The following is a 20813-nucleotide window of genomic DNA, read 5'->3' on the forward strand; positions in this document are numbered from 1 at the left end:
ACCCCCGAGTCTCGTCCGTGACACTTCCTCTGACTCCGGAAAGATCTCGCGCTAATATCGATGGTTTCTCCGTCGATATGCATGGGTATACCATTGAAATATCCCTCGCTGAAATACTTGAAGCCCTGCTGTCTGCTCTTAAACGATATTTCACTATTTGGAAAGAATGCGAGTGAAAAATCAGTTGGTAAATTGGATAATTTCGCTCTCGTCTTTTCTTCCTGCGACGCCATTTTTGCTAATTGTTTGTCTGAGGTTAGCAAGCGTGGGGTGACGTAACTTCAGGAAGCGTGGTTAAGTGCCCTGTACGGAGGGGTCAATTGAAGATGGAGTCTAAAAATGGATCCCGCAGTATGTATGGCTAAATAAAAGCAGCAAAAGGCTAATTGATCATTATAACTGACTAAAAGAAACGATCCTTCTTCACACAAACACTCAAATAAAATTACTTTGTGGTAATTGAAATTACTTTTCGAGTAAATGGAGCACATTACTAAACACCTCAGTATATCATTGTAGCATAAAGTGTAGGGGAGAGGTGTGAGAGACTTGGTGGAACAAACCATTTTTGAGTATTCGGGGTGATTTTTGTGGTTAATGTTTTATGTTTAAACCAAATGAGTTATGGTGATGGACTTTTCTAGCTTGTTTAAAAAGGACATGCAGTAAAATATAATAAAAAGCTGTAAATGGAAAAAGAAAAACCTCTCCATCTAATCAAGAAGAGGGGACATTTTTCTGAAACCTAGGGAATAGTAGATAACAACCTACTTCACACATATCTGAATAGGGATTTGATAAAATCTCACAATAATCCTTCATTCAGAAACGATACTGGATATAGAAAATTGAAAATTGCTTCGCGGTGTTCCTCCCCTCAAAATTAAGGAATTTTTCAACAAATATGAAATTACCATTGAGTTGTGCTGTCAATCTGGTTACCCCTTACTCCTTTGAGTATGTTTGTTTTTGTTTTTAATTTTCCGCGATGTCAATGACGTAACAGACGAGAAGTGCGGGTGAAGGTGGGAGATGTTCACATTTGTGTTGTGGTGCTGGTGATCCGGAGACGAAAAGCAGCCTGTGCCATGCGGCGGCGGCTGGTTGGAAGCTGAGGCAGGGGAAGTCCCGATACACCGAGCGAGCGAACGTCCGTCCTAAGAAACTGGCTCCATGACAAGATGCCAACCTTTTCCGTCATGTATAAAGGAGCGGTCATCATAAGCAGGTAAAAGCAGTAACATACTGTACTGCTAATATGACCGAGTACTTTAATGGATATACTTTTGATAACTGCGCGTTTCTTGTGTGGTAAAAGAAATATGTTTAGTTCAATTGTTACAGAAACGTAAGATCAGAACGGAATCATTTTTATTCCATCATACATATTTTTTTTAATACAAACGTTTACATCAGAAAAAAATGCACTCGTGAGCTCAACTTCAAAATCCAGTCAGTCATTTCGCGAAGTATTTCTCTTTTGGAAAATGAACAATGGTTCTGTAGATATTATTATTGAGAATAACATGTAAAAACAGCAGCTCGCTTTCTCGTTCTTTCCTCTTTGCTTGAACTCTTCCATCTGTCGTCAACTCAACATTTACGCTGACTTGTCTGTCGAGCGTTTTTTTTTTTTTTTTTTTTTTTAATTAGTACCATGTCTGTTGTTTGGAAATGTCCACAAACGGTGAGCGGACATGCCTTTTAATCGTTATCAGCGAGGGGTTGTAAACTGAGTCTTGATTTCACCGAGCAGCTTTGGCTAAAATCTGAGGAGTGATGTACACAATTTTATCCAATTGCGAACAGTTATCTCCTTATTACGACGATTTTCTTTGATTAGATTTTAGGTGACATACTCCAGGTCCGAAACTGCCCTGCTAAAAAAATTCTAAAGAATTTCTAAAGAACTGTAGAACTTTAAGACCCAAGTCCTATAGAATTTCTATAGAAACATTTTTGTTCTGTAGACATTCTATAGAAAATCACAGCAAAAGTTCTACAGAACAAGTTGTTCTATAAAAATTCTATATAGAAATTCTATAGATTTCTATTCTATAGATTTCTATAGAACAAAATTTTTAGCGGGGGGGGGGGGGGTCTACTGTATGAGCACATCTATGATCAAATCACACACGCCATTGGTCGACGTGAAGTGACGGCAGGCTCCTGTTTGGAATGTTAACTGTCTAATAATAACATGAATGAAATGCACAAAAATAAGTGAAAACCCTGAACTACAATACAATCAAGTCAACCTCAATATCTATCTATCTATCTATCTATCTATCTATCTATCTATCTATCTATCTATCTATCTATCTATCTATCTATCTATCTATCTATCTATCTATCTATCTATCTATCTATCTATATCTATCTATCTATCTATCTATCTATCTATCTATCTATCTATCTATCTATCTATCTATCTATCTATCTATCTATCTATCTATCTATCTGTCTGTCTATATACTTTATATACTTTAGATATGTGTGTTTACCTATAAATATAGTTTTGCTCATATTAGCATCCCATGCTGATGCCCATGCATTGGTGTGTTCCTAACTACCAAACAACATTTTTCTGTGTGAGCGCCAAAAGAATGACAAGGAGAATTATCAATATTTCAGATGCAGAATGTTTGTAACCAACAGTCTGATACTCCCACGACTGGCTGTGAAATAATGAGGCTAATAGAGGACACAATGAAATGGCAAATGAAATTTTTCAAGTATCATTTATTTCATTGACATCTAAAATCAGGAGGAACTAATAATATAGTGGAACATTTCAAGCACAAAAAAAAAAAGGTTTAAATTCAACCCCACCAAAATTTGAGAAAATTTACCAGTGCAGTGAAACAAAATGTCAGCATTTGATCTTCTATCATGCACGATGTCATATATGACCCAGTGCAGCAGGCATCAAAAGATGAAATCTAAATGTTTTGCTTTTTATTTGGCTTTGTCCAACACATATTACAGAAAAGGATTAGCATCATATTAAGTAGAGTTAGCCACCTAGTATTGAGAATTGTTTGGGACCAGGATGTTCTGATTCTTCCAGAATCGTTCGCGTTAACATATTGGTTCAGATTTTTTTTATGTCTAGTGTGTAATGCTCACACTTTGCCTCAAAAGGTGGATATGATAATCAAATAACAACAACAGATTTGGAGTTTACATTGTACCTGCTCCTAATCTGGACTGGGTTGCCAAATTCAACTTTACTGATCCCTTCACAGTATTCGTCAGGTTACCCCATCAGTGGGAGCTCAGTAACATGTTTTACATCCGACAGTATTAGACACTTTGTGCAAATTGAGTTAAATGTGGTGAGAAACTTGAGGGGAGAGATTTGATTACATAAAAATTCAAGTTCCTAGCTTTGATATTAAATAACAGAAATTCCTTGTAACGTTCATAGAAATTAAAAGGTTAATAAATTTAACGCAATTGTTTTTAATCCAGAAATAAATGGTGAGCTTCTAAACCAGACATATCCAACATTTTCTTGGTAAGGGCTACTGACATCTTTATTAAATGTAATTAACCAATCTATCAATGTAGGTAAAGATACTGTATGAGGATGACTACCCATTCCCATGTATATTTTGATACAAACTTATGTTTCAGTGACACAGCACAAGCTTTTACATAGCATGCAGTATTTCTATATATAGTATTTTGTGTCCCTCGTTTGAGTTGTGTTATAACACACCACACACAAAGTCTTTGCCGTATCTGGTGATTTCTTATACAGGTGAAAGCAACGACATCAGTACTGAAAACTACTGCGTGGGTATTTTGTTCCTACTCCCCAGTGCATAGTAACTATAATAGAATCTCAGGTATATACAAGGAAATGCTCACCTCTTGTTTGCGCCGCTTTGTGGCTGCACCATGCCTGATGTGAAATTTATTTCTCTAGCTGGCGTTTGAGTTCCTGATGGTCGTAGAAAAAATAGTTGGCACACCAGATGGTTTCCACTACTGCTTCTGTGTAACCAATGCTTTCAGTGAAGTCTTTCTCAAAACATGCTGGTTCAAATTGATCAGTACAGTTTAAAATGCTTGCTAGGCACTCATAACTGACCACATTTCTTTTTGATTGACTTTCCCTATCCACTAGTCATGTATTCCTTCTTCGCTTGGAAAGGCAAAAAAAAAAAAAAAAAAAAAAACAACTTGCTGCTGCCTGAACCATTTGTTCAACCAAATGCCAAACAGTAAACAATTGTGACATTTGTAATTAAATAATTTTCATACAACAACATATGTACAACAGTGGGAACAACAGCATGGAACAATAGGACACAATGGCAAATGAACAGGATGTTTGGCTTGTATAACTTCACAGCACCGTAGAGAGCCGAAGACTGGAAGGCACTAGATGCAAAAAGCCGAAAGTGCATTTTTGCATCTTATTTATCGGTTTAACTGCTGTATACAGTATTCACTATAGAATCAAATGACAGTGGTGGTTTGTAAAGTGGTTATAGAGTTATCAAGAAAATGTGATAACTCTTTGTCCTCTGACCTTTAAAGGTCAAGTGTCGTCAAACGGATGATTTTTGGTATATTATTAATGAAAAACCCACAGCCAATATGGTTCCATGTGTTTTTTCCACCACAAAACATGATTTTGACGTATACAGCTTTTTGTAACTCCCGCCATGAAAATCCTCTCTGAGAAGAAGCAGGAAGTGACGTACAGGACAGAGGCGCCCCCTAGTGGACTCGTTTGTTTCCATTAGTTTTACCTCCGGGAAGGTCGCTCGTTGTTCCTTTGTGTGAGCCAAAATGCCGGCTCATTGCATCGCTGGACATTGCTTGAACACTCGGGAGAATGGAATTACCCTTCATAAGTTTGAAAGAGACCCTGTTCGTTGTGAAAAATGGATTGCACGGGTGCAGAGGACGAGAGCTTCGTGAGTTCCAAATAACTGGTAGGTGTGTATACAGCTCCAAAAAAAAAAAAAAAAGTTTGGGGCGGACCACGTAATTGGTCTCTCTCATAACATAGCAAAAGATCCGTGTATGAAATGTGTTGATGTGCACATACAGCTACAAAAAAAAAATAATAGTTTGGGGCGGACCACGTAATCGGTCTCTCTCATAACGTAACAAAAGATCCGCGTATGAAATGTTTTGATGTGCGCGTCGCCCAGTCAACAATGTCTCGGTAGTGTTCATCGTGTACTGCGGCGACTTTGAACATAACCTTAAAAGCAACATAGCTAGGCTCCACCTCCTCCTTATATGCCACCACAGGCACCAAAACTCAACCTCACCGGCTGAGGTGCTGCGTCCGGAGGGCACAGCTTCTGCTAAGGGTGCGCGTCGGGCTTTGTGACAGGGGTGGCTCTGAAGAACCCAGCCGAGAATGCGTTACTCAGTCGCGTGCGCGCATAACGCGCCCCGGCTCGACTGTGACTAAAGTAGCACCGCTCGGCTCTGTCATAAGCCACACCAGCCGGCTGCGATGAGCCGCGATGGCTCATCTCCGCCGCGTTAGTGGATCGGACGGGATGCGGTTTGGCTGTGAATGGATATCATCTGAATATGGCTTGAAACAATAGTGTAATATTGCCCTGAGGGCTCCAAACAATAGTTTAATATTGCCCCGGTAACTTCACTCTGTTGTGTGGTGTTGTCCTTTTCGAAAAGAGCTTCGGTGACAGAAGGGGCGTCGGAAAAATGCGAATATCTATGTTGTGGCTTCCATAGTAGCAGGCACTGTGCGTTTTCAACGTCAGAAGTGACGATGACATCAAGGACAGAGGACGCGACTAATATGGCGACCACTTGGATGTCGAGGCACACTCAATTGCGCAACTTTGTGCATGGATGACGCGCGCTCCGCTGACTTTTTTTTTTGTCGTATAGACATTGAAGTGATTATTGTTATATGTATTTTTCATTACAATATCTATTTTAGAATGTTTATAGGGATGCCAGTCTCACTTTAAGAGAGTGGCTGGTTCAGACCACAAGACAAATATGGTCTTTCACTATTTAACTATATCAGACTACTGACATGAAATCTTCCAGTGTCACAAGCAGACAGTGGCAAAACTACACAGCATGTATTCCAATATCACTACATCCGGTCTTTTGGTGGTTCAGCTGGAAAGCATTGGCCTCACAGTTCTGAGGTCCCGGATTCAATCCTGAACATGCCTGTATGGAGTTTGCATGTTCTCCCAGTGCCTGTGTTGGTTTTCTCCAGGCACTCCGGTTTTCTCCCACATCCCCAAAACATGCATTAATTGGAGACTCTAAATCGCCCTTAGGTGTGATTGTGAGTGTGAATGGTTGTTCGTTTCTATGTGCTCGATTGGCTGGCAACCAGTTCAGGGTGTAGCCCGCCTCCTGCCTGATGGCTGCTGGGATAGGCTCCAGCACTTCCGTGTCCTCGTCAGGGGCATAGCCAGGCCACTACCCTGTGCGCAGCTGCCTCTTGCAGCAGCTCCTCACCTGTATCTCATTGATGCTAATGAGGCCAAACCATATAAGCCTTGTGAGTTCCATTGTCAGTTGCCAGTTTGTTGTGTTTGAAACCGCATCATTGTGTGTGAATATGCAAGCGGTTTGGTAGTATTACTCACTCATTGTTTCTGTGCCACTGTAGTCAAGTCTTGCTTTTGTTCATGTTGCAAGTTTTTACCTTGGAATTTTTGTGCCTCGTTTCAAGATTTTTGGACCTTGCCTTTTTGCCACGTGTTTTTTGTGCTTTGACAACTGCCTGAACTAAACTACCCTCGAAAATCATGTCCCTGCTGCGGAGTCCTGCCTTTGGGTCTTACCCATGTTGCTTGCTCGTGACAGTTCTTTGTTGTTCTTGGTTTGTTCTTTGTTCTGAATGTCGTAACAGGGCGGCACCGACTGTCAGGGAAAAGTTACTTATGTTTTGTTACACACTTGGCCAAAAAAGCGGATTCTGATTCTGATAGTCAAATTTACTGGAGATTAAAATTTCCTAATGCTTCTCCTGGTCTGCTTGACTTATGCAGGCCTTCACTCGGGATATGTTCTTCAGATGGTAAAAGGCAGTTTTTGTGACTGATTTGATATGAGTCTTAAAAGAATCTATCAGAACACCAAGGATTCAGACTTGGTATTTGGTTTTTAAAGATAGTGAGTCTAGGTATTTGCTAACATCAATCCAATTTTGTTTATTGCTAAAAACAATTGTTGCAGTTTTGTTGTGCTTCAGTTGAATAAAAACTTGGCTCATCCAGTTATTTGCTTTAGATGTGGCATAACACCTCAATTGAACTGGGGACAGTGCTAAATATAACTGCGTGACATCTGCATAGGAATAATAGTCAAAATTAAAGTTCGGAGAGAAATTGACCCAAGGGTACCAGATACATTAAGATAGATGTGTTTGACAGTGTTATTGCAAATGTATTCTTAAAAGGCACTCTTTTCTCCTTTTTGTTTTTTTATTTTGAACCAGGACACTCATGGGTCCATATGGTGTCGACAGGACTGTTCATTCCATGGACTTTACGGATTGCGAAAATGGCTTGGGTGAGTAGTGGCATTAGGCCTTAAGAGAGTTAAGTTAGAGAAGAGTAACATTTGTTTCAGAAAAATATATATTATTCATTATCCCAAAAAAAAAACACACTTTTGACTCGCACCAGAGGTTTACGTGTGACTTGACTTAGCAATTTTTTTTTTTATTTTTTACTTCATTACTTTATGGTGCCATTTAGTGTGCAGTTGACTTGTGGGCTTTTTTTAGTGTGAGGAGGAAGGTGAGCCTTTTGCAGAAATAGATATGGTGATTCAAATTTGTCTCCTGAATTGATAAATTGTCTTCTATCGCTGAATCCATAGCTTTGGTAACAAAGGGAGAATCAGTTACATGGAGGAGGAAAAAAACAGGCCTTAAGCAGGATTTTTTATTTATTTATTATTTTGGGTCCACACAATCAAAGTGGAAGGGAACCATCGTACATAAAGAGGCTCACGATTTGAAAACACTTCAAATACTCACCATGTTTCCTTGTATAAATAGTTCAAATGTTCACTGGTTGTCCCGGTGGCAAGTGCACTGAGTTTTATTTGTGTTTGTTTTTTTGGTCATTATGCTGGAGCAGATCTAATTCAACTTTGTAATTATTAAAATCTCAATTAACCCCATTTTAATTGTGTGATAAAATTCATCATAAAAAGCAAAGTGGTTTAATTGTAAAGGATTTTATTGGATGACTGACTCAAATAATTAACACAGGAATATTGTTAAATCTCTGGCCAAAATGAAACAGACCTTAATTTAAAGTGCGTCTTAAGGGATTTTAGTGGACAATTGACTCAAATAATTAAAACAGAAAGGAATACATATCTTTAAATCCCTGGACTTTTTTTAAGAACAGTATTGTCTAGTTTTCTGCAGGACAGAAAGTTGGATCAATTTGTACAAAACCAAGGCTTGAGGCCAGTAATTGTATTTTGGACTTGACTTCAGTCTTAGCAATGCTGTTTCACCCAATTCCTCCATTTAGGTAGCCAAGCTGTGACGTGTGTCAGTATAATCAGTGGCCAAGGATATCCTGCACTGAAATGTTGCACTATAGAACACAAAAAGCAATTAAAATGCATTTTTCAAGGATAATTATTTTTGTTTTTAATTAATTGTTTGTCGCAGCCCTAGTTTTAATGTATGTTCCATAGAACTGCACAAAAAAAAAATATCACCAGCTACTTGTTGACTGATTTCGTTTTTCATCACATGAGATTTGACTCCAAAAAATTACGAGGTCATGCACCCCCTTACAAACAAAGCTCCATAGCTAAACAACCAATTCACCCCGGTGGCCAAAGTGCTGCCATGTCTAAGCTTATGCATAACTGCAGTGTGAGCACAGATTAGTGCTAGCCAACAGTGTTACCAGCGATAGCGTCTGATCATTTGACAAATGTATTTCCGTGGCTTCTCGGTCAGCTCCTGCCATCACAAGTGATAATGCAATGGAATCACTATGGGGGCTCCCTTTTGTGAGGAGTCATTTGGTTATACAGTATTAGCAAATGGTGGCTTCATGCACAGTGAGAAATGATTGCTCTGTATGGATCTTAATGAAGTAATGTTTGTTTGGATAATGTGAAAATGGTTTAATTGTATTGGGTGCTTGGCTAATTGTCTGGGGTCTGCTCCGTCCAGTAGAAGCAGGGAGCCGCCAGCAGCACTCAAATCTGAGCCAGGTTAAAGGTTAATTTTTATTGCAGATTATCTTATCTAGATGAAAATATATGTTCAACTGTACCATAAAATGCATAACCTTTTTGATGTTTTTACCAAAAAAAATTTATGAATTAAAGTCCACGAACATTGACCGAGTTTCCCGTGGCTGACCTGACATCACTACAGGTAAACACATCGTACTGCAGATAGTTTCTCATACAAGCACAGGCAGATCCATTGCACTGTACAATGAACGGCCGGGTAGTCGTGTACCTATTTACTAAATACACGGCGTTTGCATAATTTTAAAACAAGACCGAAAACTTCATATATACATTCAGGATATCAACGCCTTTACTATTTATCAATTTATGACTAACTAAACCAAACAAGAACTTCACAAATGCGTACTAGTCTTTGTTTACAACACAAGGCATATCCTGCTCCCTGTGTGCTCTGCACTTTCTTCATGGCCAGCTATTTCATCTGCATTTGAACGTGTATGCTGTCTAACTGGCTCAAATTGATAACCTTTAACGCCTTTATAAAGCTCGTATTCTTCATCGTCTTTGTGGAACCCTTCAGAATAGTGTTTATCGCTCAAAAAATCTAAAAATTCATCGTCATTCTTACAATGTATTCCAATGCTTGCCATTGTTGTCACTGGTTCTGACATCACGTTCTTACTCAGCTCCTTTGGCCTCATTTCCGTCTTTTTCTGGCGAATCCAGCAATGTGCAATAATTTATTGCTGATAATCGAAAAATAAAAAGTTTCCTTCACAACAGATGTCACATTTGAATTCTGCATAAAAAAACTGTATAATATTAGATAAAAGGTGCATTGAGGACCTTCCATACACTTTAAAGATGCTAAATGCCAGAGGAGCGTACCAGCTGAGATCCAGCCCACTGGTCATCATTTAATTAGCACTGGACTTGCCATTGGCCCTGCATTATATGCGCAGGGATGAGGGCTCGTGCACTGCATGACACAGATGCCCTAAAACGAGCCAGTTTCACAATGCAGCTAAAATGTATTTGTGTCGTGGATCACTAGGGTTGGGCATAATTTGAAATTGAGAAATTCTGATTCTGGTTGCTTATTTCGATTCTAGTTCCAAACAATTCTTGATTTGGATTCTTTTAAGGGGCTTGCCGAAAGTTTAATATAGTTTAAATAAAGGGTGTCAAAATTATGAATGTCCATTTTCTTAGCAGCCCGCAGCATAGACTAAGCTAAAAGTTAAATATAATAGTTATTTGGGACTGTTTCATCATGTCAAATGGTTTATACTCGGTGTACGTTTTTACTTGAGTTTCTATTTTAAGCTTGTAGCCTTTTATTTTGAAGGGTAAGCACTGAAATTCAACATTTTGGTGCAAAAAGTAACTTTGAATGATTTTTAATTTTCTTTTCTTTTTTTTTTTTAAGTGGGCATTTATTCCTTTCCCTACCCACCGAAGAGGAACTAGGATAGTGTTTGTGAGTCGTCTATGGGAATTCTGTCCCAATTCATTGTGATGTGAAGTCAAGTTTTACCTCAACGTTAAGATTTTTTATTTATTTTTAGGGGTAATCAGCACTTAAGTTGGTTTGAAGACCAAAACAAACACTAAAACCCATCAGTGCAAAAGTGGTATAAACTGTTTACATTGTTAGCTGTCTCAGTGTTGGCATAGACATTGTTTTGTTTCATCCACCCAATTGACTGAGAGATGACTTCACTGAAGCTTTGCATTGTGTAGACTGAGAGTGTGTCATATGGAAGTAAATATGTGCCACCAGGATTTGAATTAAAAATGCCACTGAAAATTTCATGTTGTAAAATTCACATTATTTCAAAGTTATCACATTTTCATGAGGTGTATTTCAGTTTAACTTTTCAGTGTTAACAAATTCACCCTTTAAAATTGAAATGGTATATTTTATAGATTCAACTGGCTACAATTTGCTGTCTGAAATACAACTAGCTACAATTTTCTGTGTGAAATTCATTCGTTAAGAAGGCACGGTGACTTCAGGTCAGAACCCAACACCCTGCCAATCCAGTTATGCTTTATTTAGTATGTGACATCACATTAAAGGGTCAGAAGGAGCTTCTTTGTGGATCTAAAGAAAGCCTATGACAGAATACCAAGAGTAGAACTATAGTACTGCATGCGTAAGTCTGGTGTGACAGAGAAATATGTTAGAATAGTACGGAACGTGTGAGGGCAGTAGAACCGTGGTTAAGTGTGCTGTAAGTATGACAGAAGAATTTAAGGTGGAGGTGTGTCTGCTTCAGGGATCAGCTCTGAGCCCATTCCTGTTTGCTATGGTAATGGATAGGCTGACAGATGAGATTAGACTGGAATCCCCTTGGACCATGTTGTTTGCAGATGACATTGTGATATACAGTGAAAGCAGGGATCATTTGGAGGAACAATTAGAAAAATGGAAGCATGCACTGGAAAGGAGTGAAATGAAGTTTAGCCAAAATAAAAGAGTATATGTGCGTGAATGAGGGGTGGAGGGGGAAGAGCAAGGCTCCAGGGAGAAGAGATAGCGAGGGTGGACGACTTCAAATACTTGGTCAAGAATCCAGAACAATGGTGAGTGTGGGAAGGAAGTAAAGAAACTGGTCCAAGCAGGTTGGAACAGCTGGTGGAAGGTGCCTGGTGTGTTATGTGACAGAAGAGTCTTTGCTAGAATGAATGGCAAAGTTCATAAAACAGTGTTGAGGCCAGCCATGGATTAGAGACTGTGGCACTGAAGAGGCAACAGGAAACAGAACTGGAGGTTGGCAAAAATGAAGATGTTTAGGTTCTCTCTAGGAGTGAGCAGGTTGGATAGGATTAGAAATAAGATCATTAGAGGGACAACCAAAGTTGGATGTTTTGGAGACAAGGTTCGAGAGAGCAGACTTCGATGGTTTGGACATGTCCAGAGTCGAGAGAGTGAGTATATTGGTAGAAGGGTGCTGAGGATGGAGCTGCCACGCAAAAGAGCGAGAGGAAGACCAAAAAGAAGATTGATGGATGTTGTGAGGGAAGACATGAGGGCAGTTGGTTTTAGAGAGGAAGATGCAAGGGATAGGCTTAGATGGAAAAAGATGACACGTGGTAACCAATAGCGGGACAAGCCAAAAGGAAAAGAAATTGAAGACGATTTCATGCACAATTGAGCAATTGGTTGGAGTGTTGCCCTCAAGCTTCTGAGGACCAGGGTTCAAATCCTGGCCACGCTTGTGTGGAGTTTGCATGTTCTTCCTGTACCTGTGTGGGGTTTTTCTTTTCTCCGGTTTCCTCTCACATCCCAAAAACATGCATTCAGTGGAGACTCTGATTTGCCTGTAGGTGTATTTGTGTATGCATCTGTTTTTTTCTCTATGTGCCCTACAATTGGCTGGCAACCAGTTCAGGGTGTACTCTGCCTCCTGCCCGATGACAGCTGGGATTGACTCCAGCACTCCTGTGACCCTTGTGAGGATAAGCAGCTCATTTTTATGTCCATGCCACCATTTTTTACTTTCCAAAAACCATCTCGCAGGCCGGAAAAAAACAGTTTGCGGACCGGATCCGGCCTGTGGGCCGCACAATTAACATTATGCTGTAAGGCCTCAGGTCTGTAGGACTGTATTTTCAAACCTTTAATACACGTACATCTCAATAAATTTGACTATTGTAGTAAACATTTATTTCAATACTCCTTTGATTTAGATTCATTAAACACCTGAGAGAGTACTTTTCAGAGGGTAAGCTATAATCATCAAACATATACATTCGAAATTTTTTATGCAATACAGTATTTCACTTTGTGTGCTTCCAAAAAGCAAGCTTCACTTTTTCAAATTAACTACTGAACTACAATTATTGATCTGTATATGTATGCGCAATTATAGAACCAAATTGTTCTTAACAATTTGTAAATGAGGCCCAATCATTGTACTTTTTATCATACTGCAGTCATATAAAAAAGGCTGCTCACAAAATAATTTGACAAGGGGAAGTAACAAGAGTATCAGTTCCATTTTACCTTCTGCGCAGGGATTGTACTGTATGTATTTAAGTCAGCTGTTGAACATGTCCAATAATGTAAGTACTACTTTAGAAAGGGATTTTCTCCAGAGAGGAGGTATCCCTGCTCAGTATTAGTGTGTTTGCCTGTGAGCCAAAGTGGGTCATGTCGTAAAGCCTTAACCCACTTAACTTAGCTGGGTTAAGAATGCAGAAAGCTGAGTGTTGTTGTTTGTATCTGTACGTCACGTCTATAGCACTGCAGTATACACACACAGGTTGGGGCCACTCTAGTGTAGTTCTAAGGCAGTTTACAATATTTTGTTCAAACTTTTCATTCAAAGAATTTCACCCAAAGTACAAAGTGTTCACTTAAACTGGGTTCCTCATTTTTAATTTATAGTTGTAACCTCTTTGTGCGGTTCCTTCTGTTTTTACATTTTGCTGTTCTTCCAACATTGTCAACAACTGTCATGAAACTGTCTGAGTTTTTTGATGAAGATGAGTATTTTGTATTGGGTGGAAATCAAACCAATAATTAAGTGTAGCACGGTGGAGCAGTTATAAAGGGTTGGCCTTATAGTTCTGAGCACCGGGGTTCCAATCCTGGCTCCACCTATGAGGCGTTTGCATGTTCTCCCCGTGTCTGCGTGGGTTTCTCCGGGAACTTTGATTTACACATCGAACACGCCCCTACTGACATGGAAGCTGTTTTCGAAATGGAGAACACCACACAACCTAGTGAAGTTACTGGGGCAATATTACACTATTATTTCGAGCCATATTCAGATGATATGCCATCATGGCCAAACCGCATCCCCATCCGATCCACTTCCGCGGCGGAGATGAGCCATCGCGGCTCATTGCAGCCGACCGGTGTGGCTTATGAAAGAGCCGATCCGTGCTGCTTTAGGGGGTTGTTCACACTAGGCGATGAGCAACACAGTTGAGCTGGGGCCCTTTACTGCGCGCACGCGGCTGAGTGAGACATTCTCGGCTGGGTTCTTCAGAGCCGCCCCCATCCGCAAAGCCTGACGCACAGCTTTCGCAGAAGCTGTGACCGGCGAACGCGGCGCCTCATCCAGTGTGGCTGATTTTTGGCGCCGTGGTGGCATATAATGGAGCCGAACCGTGCTGCTTTTTGGGGGATGCTCATAGCCGCCACAGTACTCGATGAACACCGTCGAGCCGGGGTGCATTACTGCGCGCATGTGGCTGAGTGAGGCATTCTTGGCTGGGTTCTTCAGATTCACTGCCGTCCGCGCAGCAGCCCGACGCGCAGCCTACATAGAAGCTGTTACCGCCGAACGCGGTGCCTCAGCCGGTGTGGCTGATTTTCGGCGCTGTGGTGGCATATAATGGAGCCGAGCCGTGCTGCTTTTAGGGGGATGTTCATAGCCGCCACAGTACTCGATGAACACCGTCGAGCCGGGGCGCATTACTGCGCGCACGCGGCTGAGTGAGACATTCTCGGCTGGGTTCAACAGAGACGCCCCCGTCCGCAAAGCCTGACGCGGAGCCTTCGCAGAAGCTGTGACCGCCAAACGCGGGACCTCAGCCAGTGTGGGTTCTTCAGATTCGCCTCCTGCCCAGGTTAGGATTAGGGTTAGGGTTAGGCTGTGATAGGCTTTAGCACTCCTGTGACCCTTGTAAGGATAAGTGGCTCAGAAAATGGATGGATAAAGCATTAAGAGGAAGAAAAAAATTCATCTTTATTGTCCTGAATGTGCATGAATGCTGGAAGAAGTGTCGATTTCACCTCTCCATGATGACTGCGTAATTCTCCAGTCGCTTTTACATTTCTTCTATTTTCTGTGGCCTTTGCGTTGTAATGCTGGTCACTCCTTTGGATGGCTAGTCACACCTTTGGCTGTCTTTACTTATATTTTATTCTTCAGAATATTCAAAATAGTTGATATTTCCATGCGATTCTTCGGAGCAGAGTCGTAGCAAACGCTTACTGCAGTTAGTTCCGTACTTAGATCCACTATAGTTTGCTCAACTGTCCTTTTCCTTCACTGTTGGTCGCACCGGTGTCTTTCTTTTGTGCCCATGCCAAAGAAAATACTGGAAAAAATAACAAAAAACAACAATCCTGAGAAGCACAAAAAGTGTGTGCTCACATAGCACGCACCAGCATGCTGCGAGTGACTGCTTGACGCCAAATGAGCACTGCCCTGTGTGAATTTGTAATTGCTTCGCTCGAGTCCACTATCCAGTGAACATGGGTTTTGATATTGACAGGTGTTCGGACACAAAAAAACGAAGGCTTTTTTTACGCAGATTTTTTTGGTCGAAAACAGATATGTACAACTAATGAGACGTTCGAATTCCAAGGTTCCACTGTACATTCCTTTGTCCACACAATGTTGTGTCTCCAGTTTGGTTTTTCCCCTAAAAAGTCATTTTGGACGTGGGGGATTTCACATGACAGCAACAATACATAAAATATGACTTAATATTGTCACCTTTTAGGATGATATGTTCTTTTTTTTGACACTTGCTATGTCGGGAATTTAGTCTACACTTCTTCCATTGATGTCACAACACAACCGTGGTGGGTCTTATTGAGACTAAGAGACAGACAGAAAGCTCACCAGTACCTCTACTTCCTGCACAAGCTGAGAACAGCCAGAGCCCTGACCCCCATCATGTGGTTGTTCTACAGAGTGACCACAGAGAGCATCTTGTTCAACTACACCACTGTGTTTTACGGAGCCTCCACGTCATCTTTTCATGAGACTCCATCACATAGTGAGGGCACTTAAGAAGATCAGTGGAACGTTTCTGTTCTGAGGACCGGGGTTCAAACCCTGGACCCGCCTGTGTGGAGTTTGCATTTTCTCCCTGTGCCTGTGTGGGTTTTCTCTGTGAACTCCAGTTTCCTGCCACATCCTAAATCCCAACATGCAATCATTGGCGACTCCAAAATGCCTGTAGGTGTTATTGTGAGTGTGAAAGGACGTTTGTTTTTATATGACTCGTGAGGGGCTGGAAACCAGTTCAGGGTATACTTTTCCTCCTGCCTGAAGTTCGCTGGAATGGGCTCCAGCACTCCCACGACCTTTGTGAGGATAAGGGTTTTTACATGTACTTCAGAATAAAGCCTTAGCAGGCATGAGCATTTTGTCTTTTATGCTTAGCAACCGACATGTTTGACTAGCATTTGAGTGACCCGGATATGAATAACTCGACCTTGCGCATGTGTAGCGCAGAAGCGGAAACCGGTGCTGTTTGTAAACCACACTGACAAAGCTGGGCGTTTTAATCATTAAAAATAAAGGGGTTCATGTAGGTTCGTTTTATACAGATTGTTGTATTTCGTTGAGAACTTGTTTTACATTCCGCACATGGGCAAATTTTATTAAAAGTAAGCCCTGAGACCTGAGACTTTCGGTTCCATGTTTTCTCAGGCTGGGTAACGACACGGTAACGGAACGATCGTTTCCGTGAAATGCTTATGCCTGCTTTTGTGCTGGAACAGTTTTGCTGTGCAACAGTGAGTTTGAAATACTTCCTCTGCTTATTTTTTTTGTTAAATTATTTTGATTAAAATGCAGTTGAACAGAAAAGTTAGCGAGTTCGTAATCCTCCCCGTGTTGTTGTTTATTGTCTCATCATAAATAATTCAAGCCGGGAGCATTTCTATGGAATTTATTGATAAATGAACACAATAGCACATGCATTTTGGTCAACTGGTCTCCGGATTTGGTGTACCAGCATATTGAAGAGGGGTGGGCAAGGGGAGGCCAAGACAGCAAGCCCATCCAATGGGGAAGCCAGCCAGGGGGACGCCACCCATTTCCAAACCGCAAGGGTACCAGACCAGGGACCAGCACAGATATTCCAGGATCCGGCCTAACGTTTGCCGCTTCACGCTTCATGCCAGCCCTCAGGGGACCCTGAATGAGATGTGTGTGTCCCCAATGAGCAAAATATGTACAGTGTGTTTGTAAAAATGTACAGTTTGTGTGGAGTAAGAGGCTAGATTCCTGAAGACCCGGCCCAGCCTGACTGCCTGCAAGACCCAACACAGAATAGGGCAGTAGTCCATTACATACATGCTAAAACTCATGCTGGCATGCATTCTGACAGTGTAACCAGTATGTATTAATACTACATCCATTATTTGTGGCATTTTGTTATTCATGAGGGTGTAAGGAATGTAACCCCGGCAATTAACGGCAACACTGTATTCTTATTGTCAGATGTTGGTTAGAAGAATGCTTCAAGGCTGAACACAAAATCACGGAACTGTTTTCCTTAGACATGGGTGAGAAAGGGTGGAGGACTAAGACGAGGATGGTTGTAACCCCATTCTTACAAGAGCCAATAATTAACATGCACCCTTTTTGCTTCAGACCCAATTCATGTTTCAATTTATTCTGTGGTTTCCAACTAATAGCAGATTTAGGCTAAACAAACTTTGATGTACAGATTAAGTAAGACACATTCAAGGATAGGGAATGCTTTAATGTGTGTGTGTGTGTGTGTGTTTGTGTGTGTGTGTGTGTGTGCGTGCGCGTGGGTGTGAGTGTGTGTGTGTGTGTGTGTGTAGGTGTGTGTGTATGTTTGTGTGTTGGGGTAATCATTAATGGAATAAAGATAACTTGAAGAATGTTGACCTTCATGGCATCCATCGTATGAGACTAAGACAAATTTAAGTTTGAAAATAAACTCAAAGACCGTGACTGCTTCTAAGGGAAAAAAAAATGCAAAATCACAGGCTGAGCTGTGTTGACTCTCATGACCCTCCCATTCATCTTCAGTGTAGAGAATACCAATAAAATAGTGGATGTCAACAAATGACCTTCCCCTTATTCCCAGGAGACAATATTCAAAACTCCATCTGGTGTTTCTTATTCTTAATAAAGCAATTTACATTCACGAGCTTTTGGCCCTGAGGCTTAGGCAGCGAGTCGTAGGATTGGAAAGTACAATATATCCAGTTTTTACAGTATAGTATATATTGTAGTTGTACAAAATACTATAAGACAATGTTCTGTAAGTTTTAAGTGTTGGTTAAAAAAAAAAAGTGAATGTTTTTCCTGGACAGAGTCAAAGCAAGCTCTGCTCAAGTTTCTGGGTGTGGTTATTGCAGTTGTTATATGGTCATTTTTCCAAGTTGCCAATTACTCGAAGCATGTTGTCGAGGGGGGTGGTACAATAAAGAATTTTTTGGCAGATCACTTGTTCGACATTTAATAACAAGTCGGTGGAGTGCTCACTCAAGGTGTACGATAACTGAGATACCATATACCAAACTTAGAGCGTCATAAATTGATCAAAAGAGTGCACTTCAATACACTTATTGTTCCACCCAGGTACAGTAGTCAACTACTATGGAACACTAACTGGTAGTAATGTATGACCTTTGTAATGTAAACAGCTTTATTTGCTAACAAGAATGTGTCCAGACACTAAGCGCTCAGTGTATAAACATGGTACTGCATATTTGTACCAATTCACCTCCATAAATACCAGAGCAGTGAGGTCTGTTCCTTCATTCTTGCTGTAGACTCACAGTAAATTATTTTAGTTTGATGTCAAAAGATGTCCATGAAATTATTGATAAATATAACAAATTTTAGTTCAAAATATTAAATTTAGTTGTGAATCTGAAACACAATACGAAAATGGTCAAAGCAGATAGATTGTAAAATGTATCCTCTGTAACAGGTGTATCAAACTCATTTTTGTTTTGGGCCACATTTTACTTAGGGTTTCCCTCAGAGTGCCATTATGACTGTGAAACGATAATAATCTTTAACCGCCTCATCATATTTACTCATGAAATTTATGAACTACTTTTGGAATCAGAAATCAGGGGTAATGGGTTTTCCAACTATTGTTGTTTGATTACACAAAAATGCTTGTAATAGTGCAACGTTATCATTTATGACATAACAATTTGAAATTTTAGGTCAGATTTTAACAAAAATCATGGAAGTTGATACACATGATTTCCCTCCGTGGGCCACATAAAATCATGCGGCGGGCTGGATCTGGCCCCCTGCCCTTGAGTTTGACACCTGTGCTCTATAAGATTTACCATACTGCTTATCCTCACCAGGGTTGTGGCTGCTCTGCAGCCTATTCCAGCGGACTCTTGCCGAGAGGTGGAGTACACCCTGAACTGATGGCCAGCCAATTAATAATTTCATGGAAGTGGGGAAAGTCAACATGTCGTTGAGTTAAGAGGCCATGAATTGTAACTTGAAACGGAACATTGACATTCACAGACGTGACCAAACCTTACCTCATGTCTGACCTGTTGTTGACTCAGACAGCAGGAAACGTTTTTTGGGAGGTGCATAGGGTAGGTTTATGTGCTGCAACTGGAGTATCATTGGTTCATATCTCCACCTGGGTGCATGTCGTCGTTTTATCCCACATTGCCTATTTAGAAATGTGGTTGGATTATTATGGAGCCATGGTGGTCCAGCTTTAGAGCGTTGGCCGCACAGTTCTGAGGACCGTGATTCAAATTCCTGTCCCGCCTGTGTGGAGTTTGCATGTTCTCCCCGTGCCTGTGTGGGTTTTTCCGGGGACTCACACATCCCAAAAACATGCAACATTAATTGGACACTCTAAATTGCCCTTAGGTGTGATTATGAATGTGACTATTGTCTCTCTCCGTTTGCCCTGCAATTGGGTGGGGACCAGTTCAGGGTGTACCTTGCCTCCTGTCCATTGACAATTGTGATAGGCTCACCATTCCCGCGACCCTTGTGAGGATAAGCGGCTAAGAAAATGGATAGGTAGATATAAACGAACAACCATTCGCACTCACATTCACATTCATACCTACAGACAATTTAGAATCTTCAATTAACCTACCATGCATGTATCTGGGATGTTGGAGGAAACCAGGTTACTAGGAGAAAACCCCTGCGAGGAAAATGTGCCAGTTCCATACTGTTGATTGTTGGTAACTTGAATCAGTGAACAAGCCAACATCCATATATCCATTTTCTGAGCTGCTTATCCTCAAAAGGATCACAGGAGTGTTGGAGCCAATCCCAGCTATGATGGGGCAAGAGGCGGGGTACACCATGAATTGGTTGCCAGCCAATAGCAGGGCACCTAGAGAAGGACCACAGTCGCATTCACAATCACAACTAGGGACAATTTAGAGTCTCCGATGAATGTTGCATGTTTTTGGGATGAGGGAGGAAACCGGAGTGCCTGGAGAAAACCCACGCAAGCACGGGGAGAAAATGCATACTCCACACAGGCGAGGCCGGGATTTCAACCCCAGTCCTCAGAACTGTGAGGCCATCATGCTAAATGAAGCACATTTAAATGTGTCTGTATCTCTTCCCTTTAGGAATTAAAGTGATTGGTGGAGTGAAGGAGCTAACTGGAGAAGAGTTTGGCGTTTATGTTAAAAGGATTTTACCTGGTGGCCTTGCTTCAAGTGATGGTAAGCATAAGTTTATAGTGTATTTATTTATTATCATTTCATTTATGAGGTTTACTTTTTTAGACTTGTATAACAAGGTTACTACCCCTGCTTTAACATTTTGAGTACAAATTGATTTGCAGATGCACAGGTTTTATACAGTTTAAGGTTTGTAATTGAGGTCTCCTGTTATTTTGCATGAATCCCA

General features: G+C 40.9%; 1 protein-coding gene across 5 annotated transcripts in view; it reads left to right on the top strand.

Annotated features, from left to right (window-relative positions):
* Positions 1–1076: 1076 nt before the first annotated feature.
* The window catches only part of si:dkeyp-72e1.9 (syntaxin-binding protein 4), an 84435-nt gene continuing 64698 nt past the window's right edge, over positions 1077–20813 (top strand). For 2 of the 5 annotated variants that reach the window (XM_061846366.1, XM_061846370.1), the window contains exons 1-3: positions 6565–6850; positions 7469–7542; positions 20531–20626. In XM_061846366.1, coding sequence (XP_061702350.1) covers positions 6777–6850; positions 7469–7542; positions 20531–20626 — 244 coding nt within the window. In that variant the 5' untranslated portion in view covers positions 6565–6776. Of the gene's footprint in view, positions 1229–6488; positions 6527–6564; positions 6851–7468; positions 7543–20530; positions 20627–20813 lie in introns of those variants that run through there. The other 3 variants (XM_061846367.1, XM_061846371.1, XM_061846369.1) reach the window with 3 other exon arrangements.

This window comes from Syngnathoides biaculeatus, chromosome 16 (assembly GCF_019802595.1).
Source record: "Syngnathoides biaculeatus isolate LvHL_M chromosome 16, ASM1980259v1, whole genome shotgun sequence".
In the NCBI taxonomy this organism is placed as follows: domain Eukaryota; kingdom Metazoa; phylum Chordata; class Actinopteri; order Syngnathiformes; family Syngnathidae; genus Syngnathoides; species Syngnathoides biaculeatus.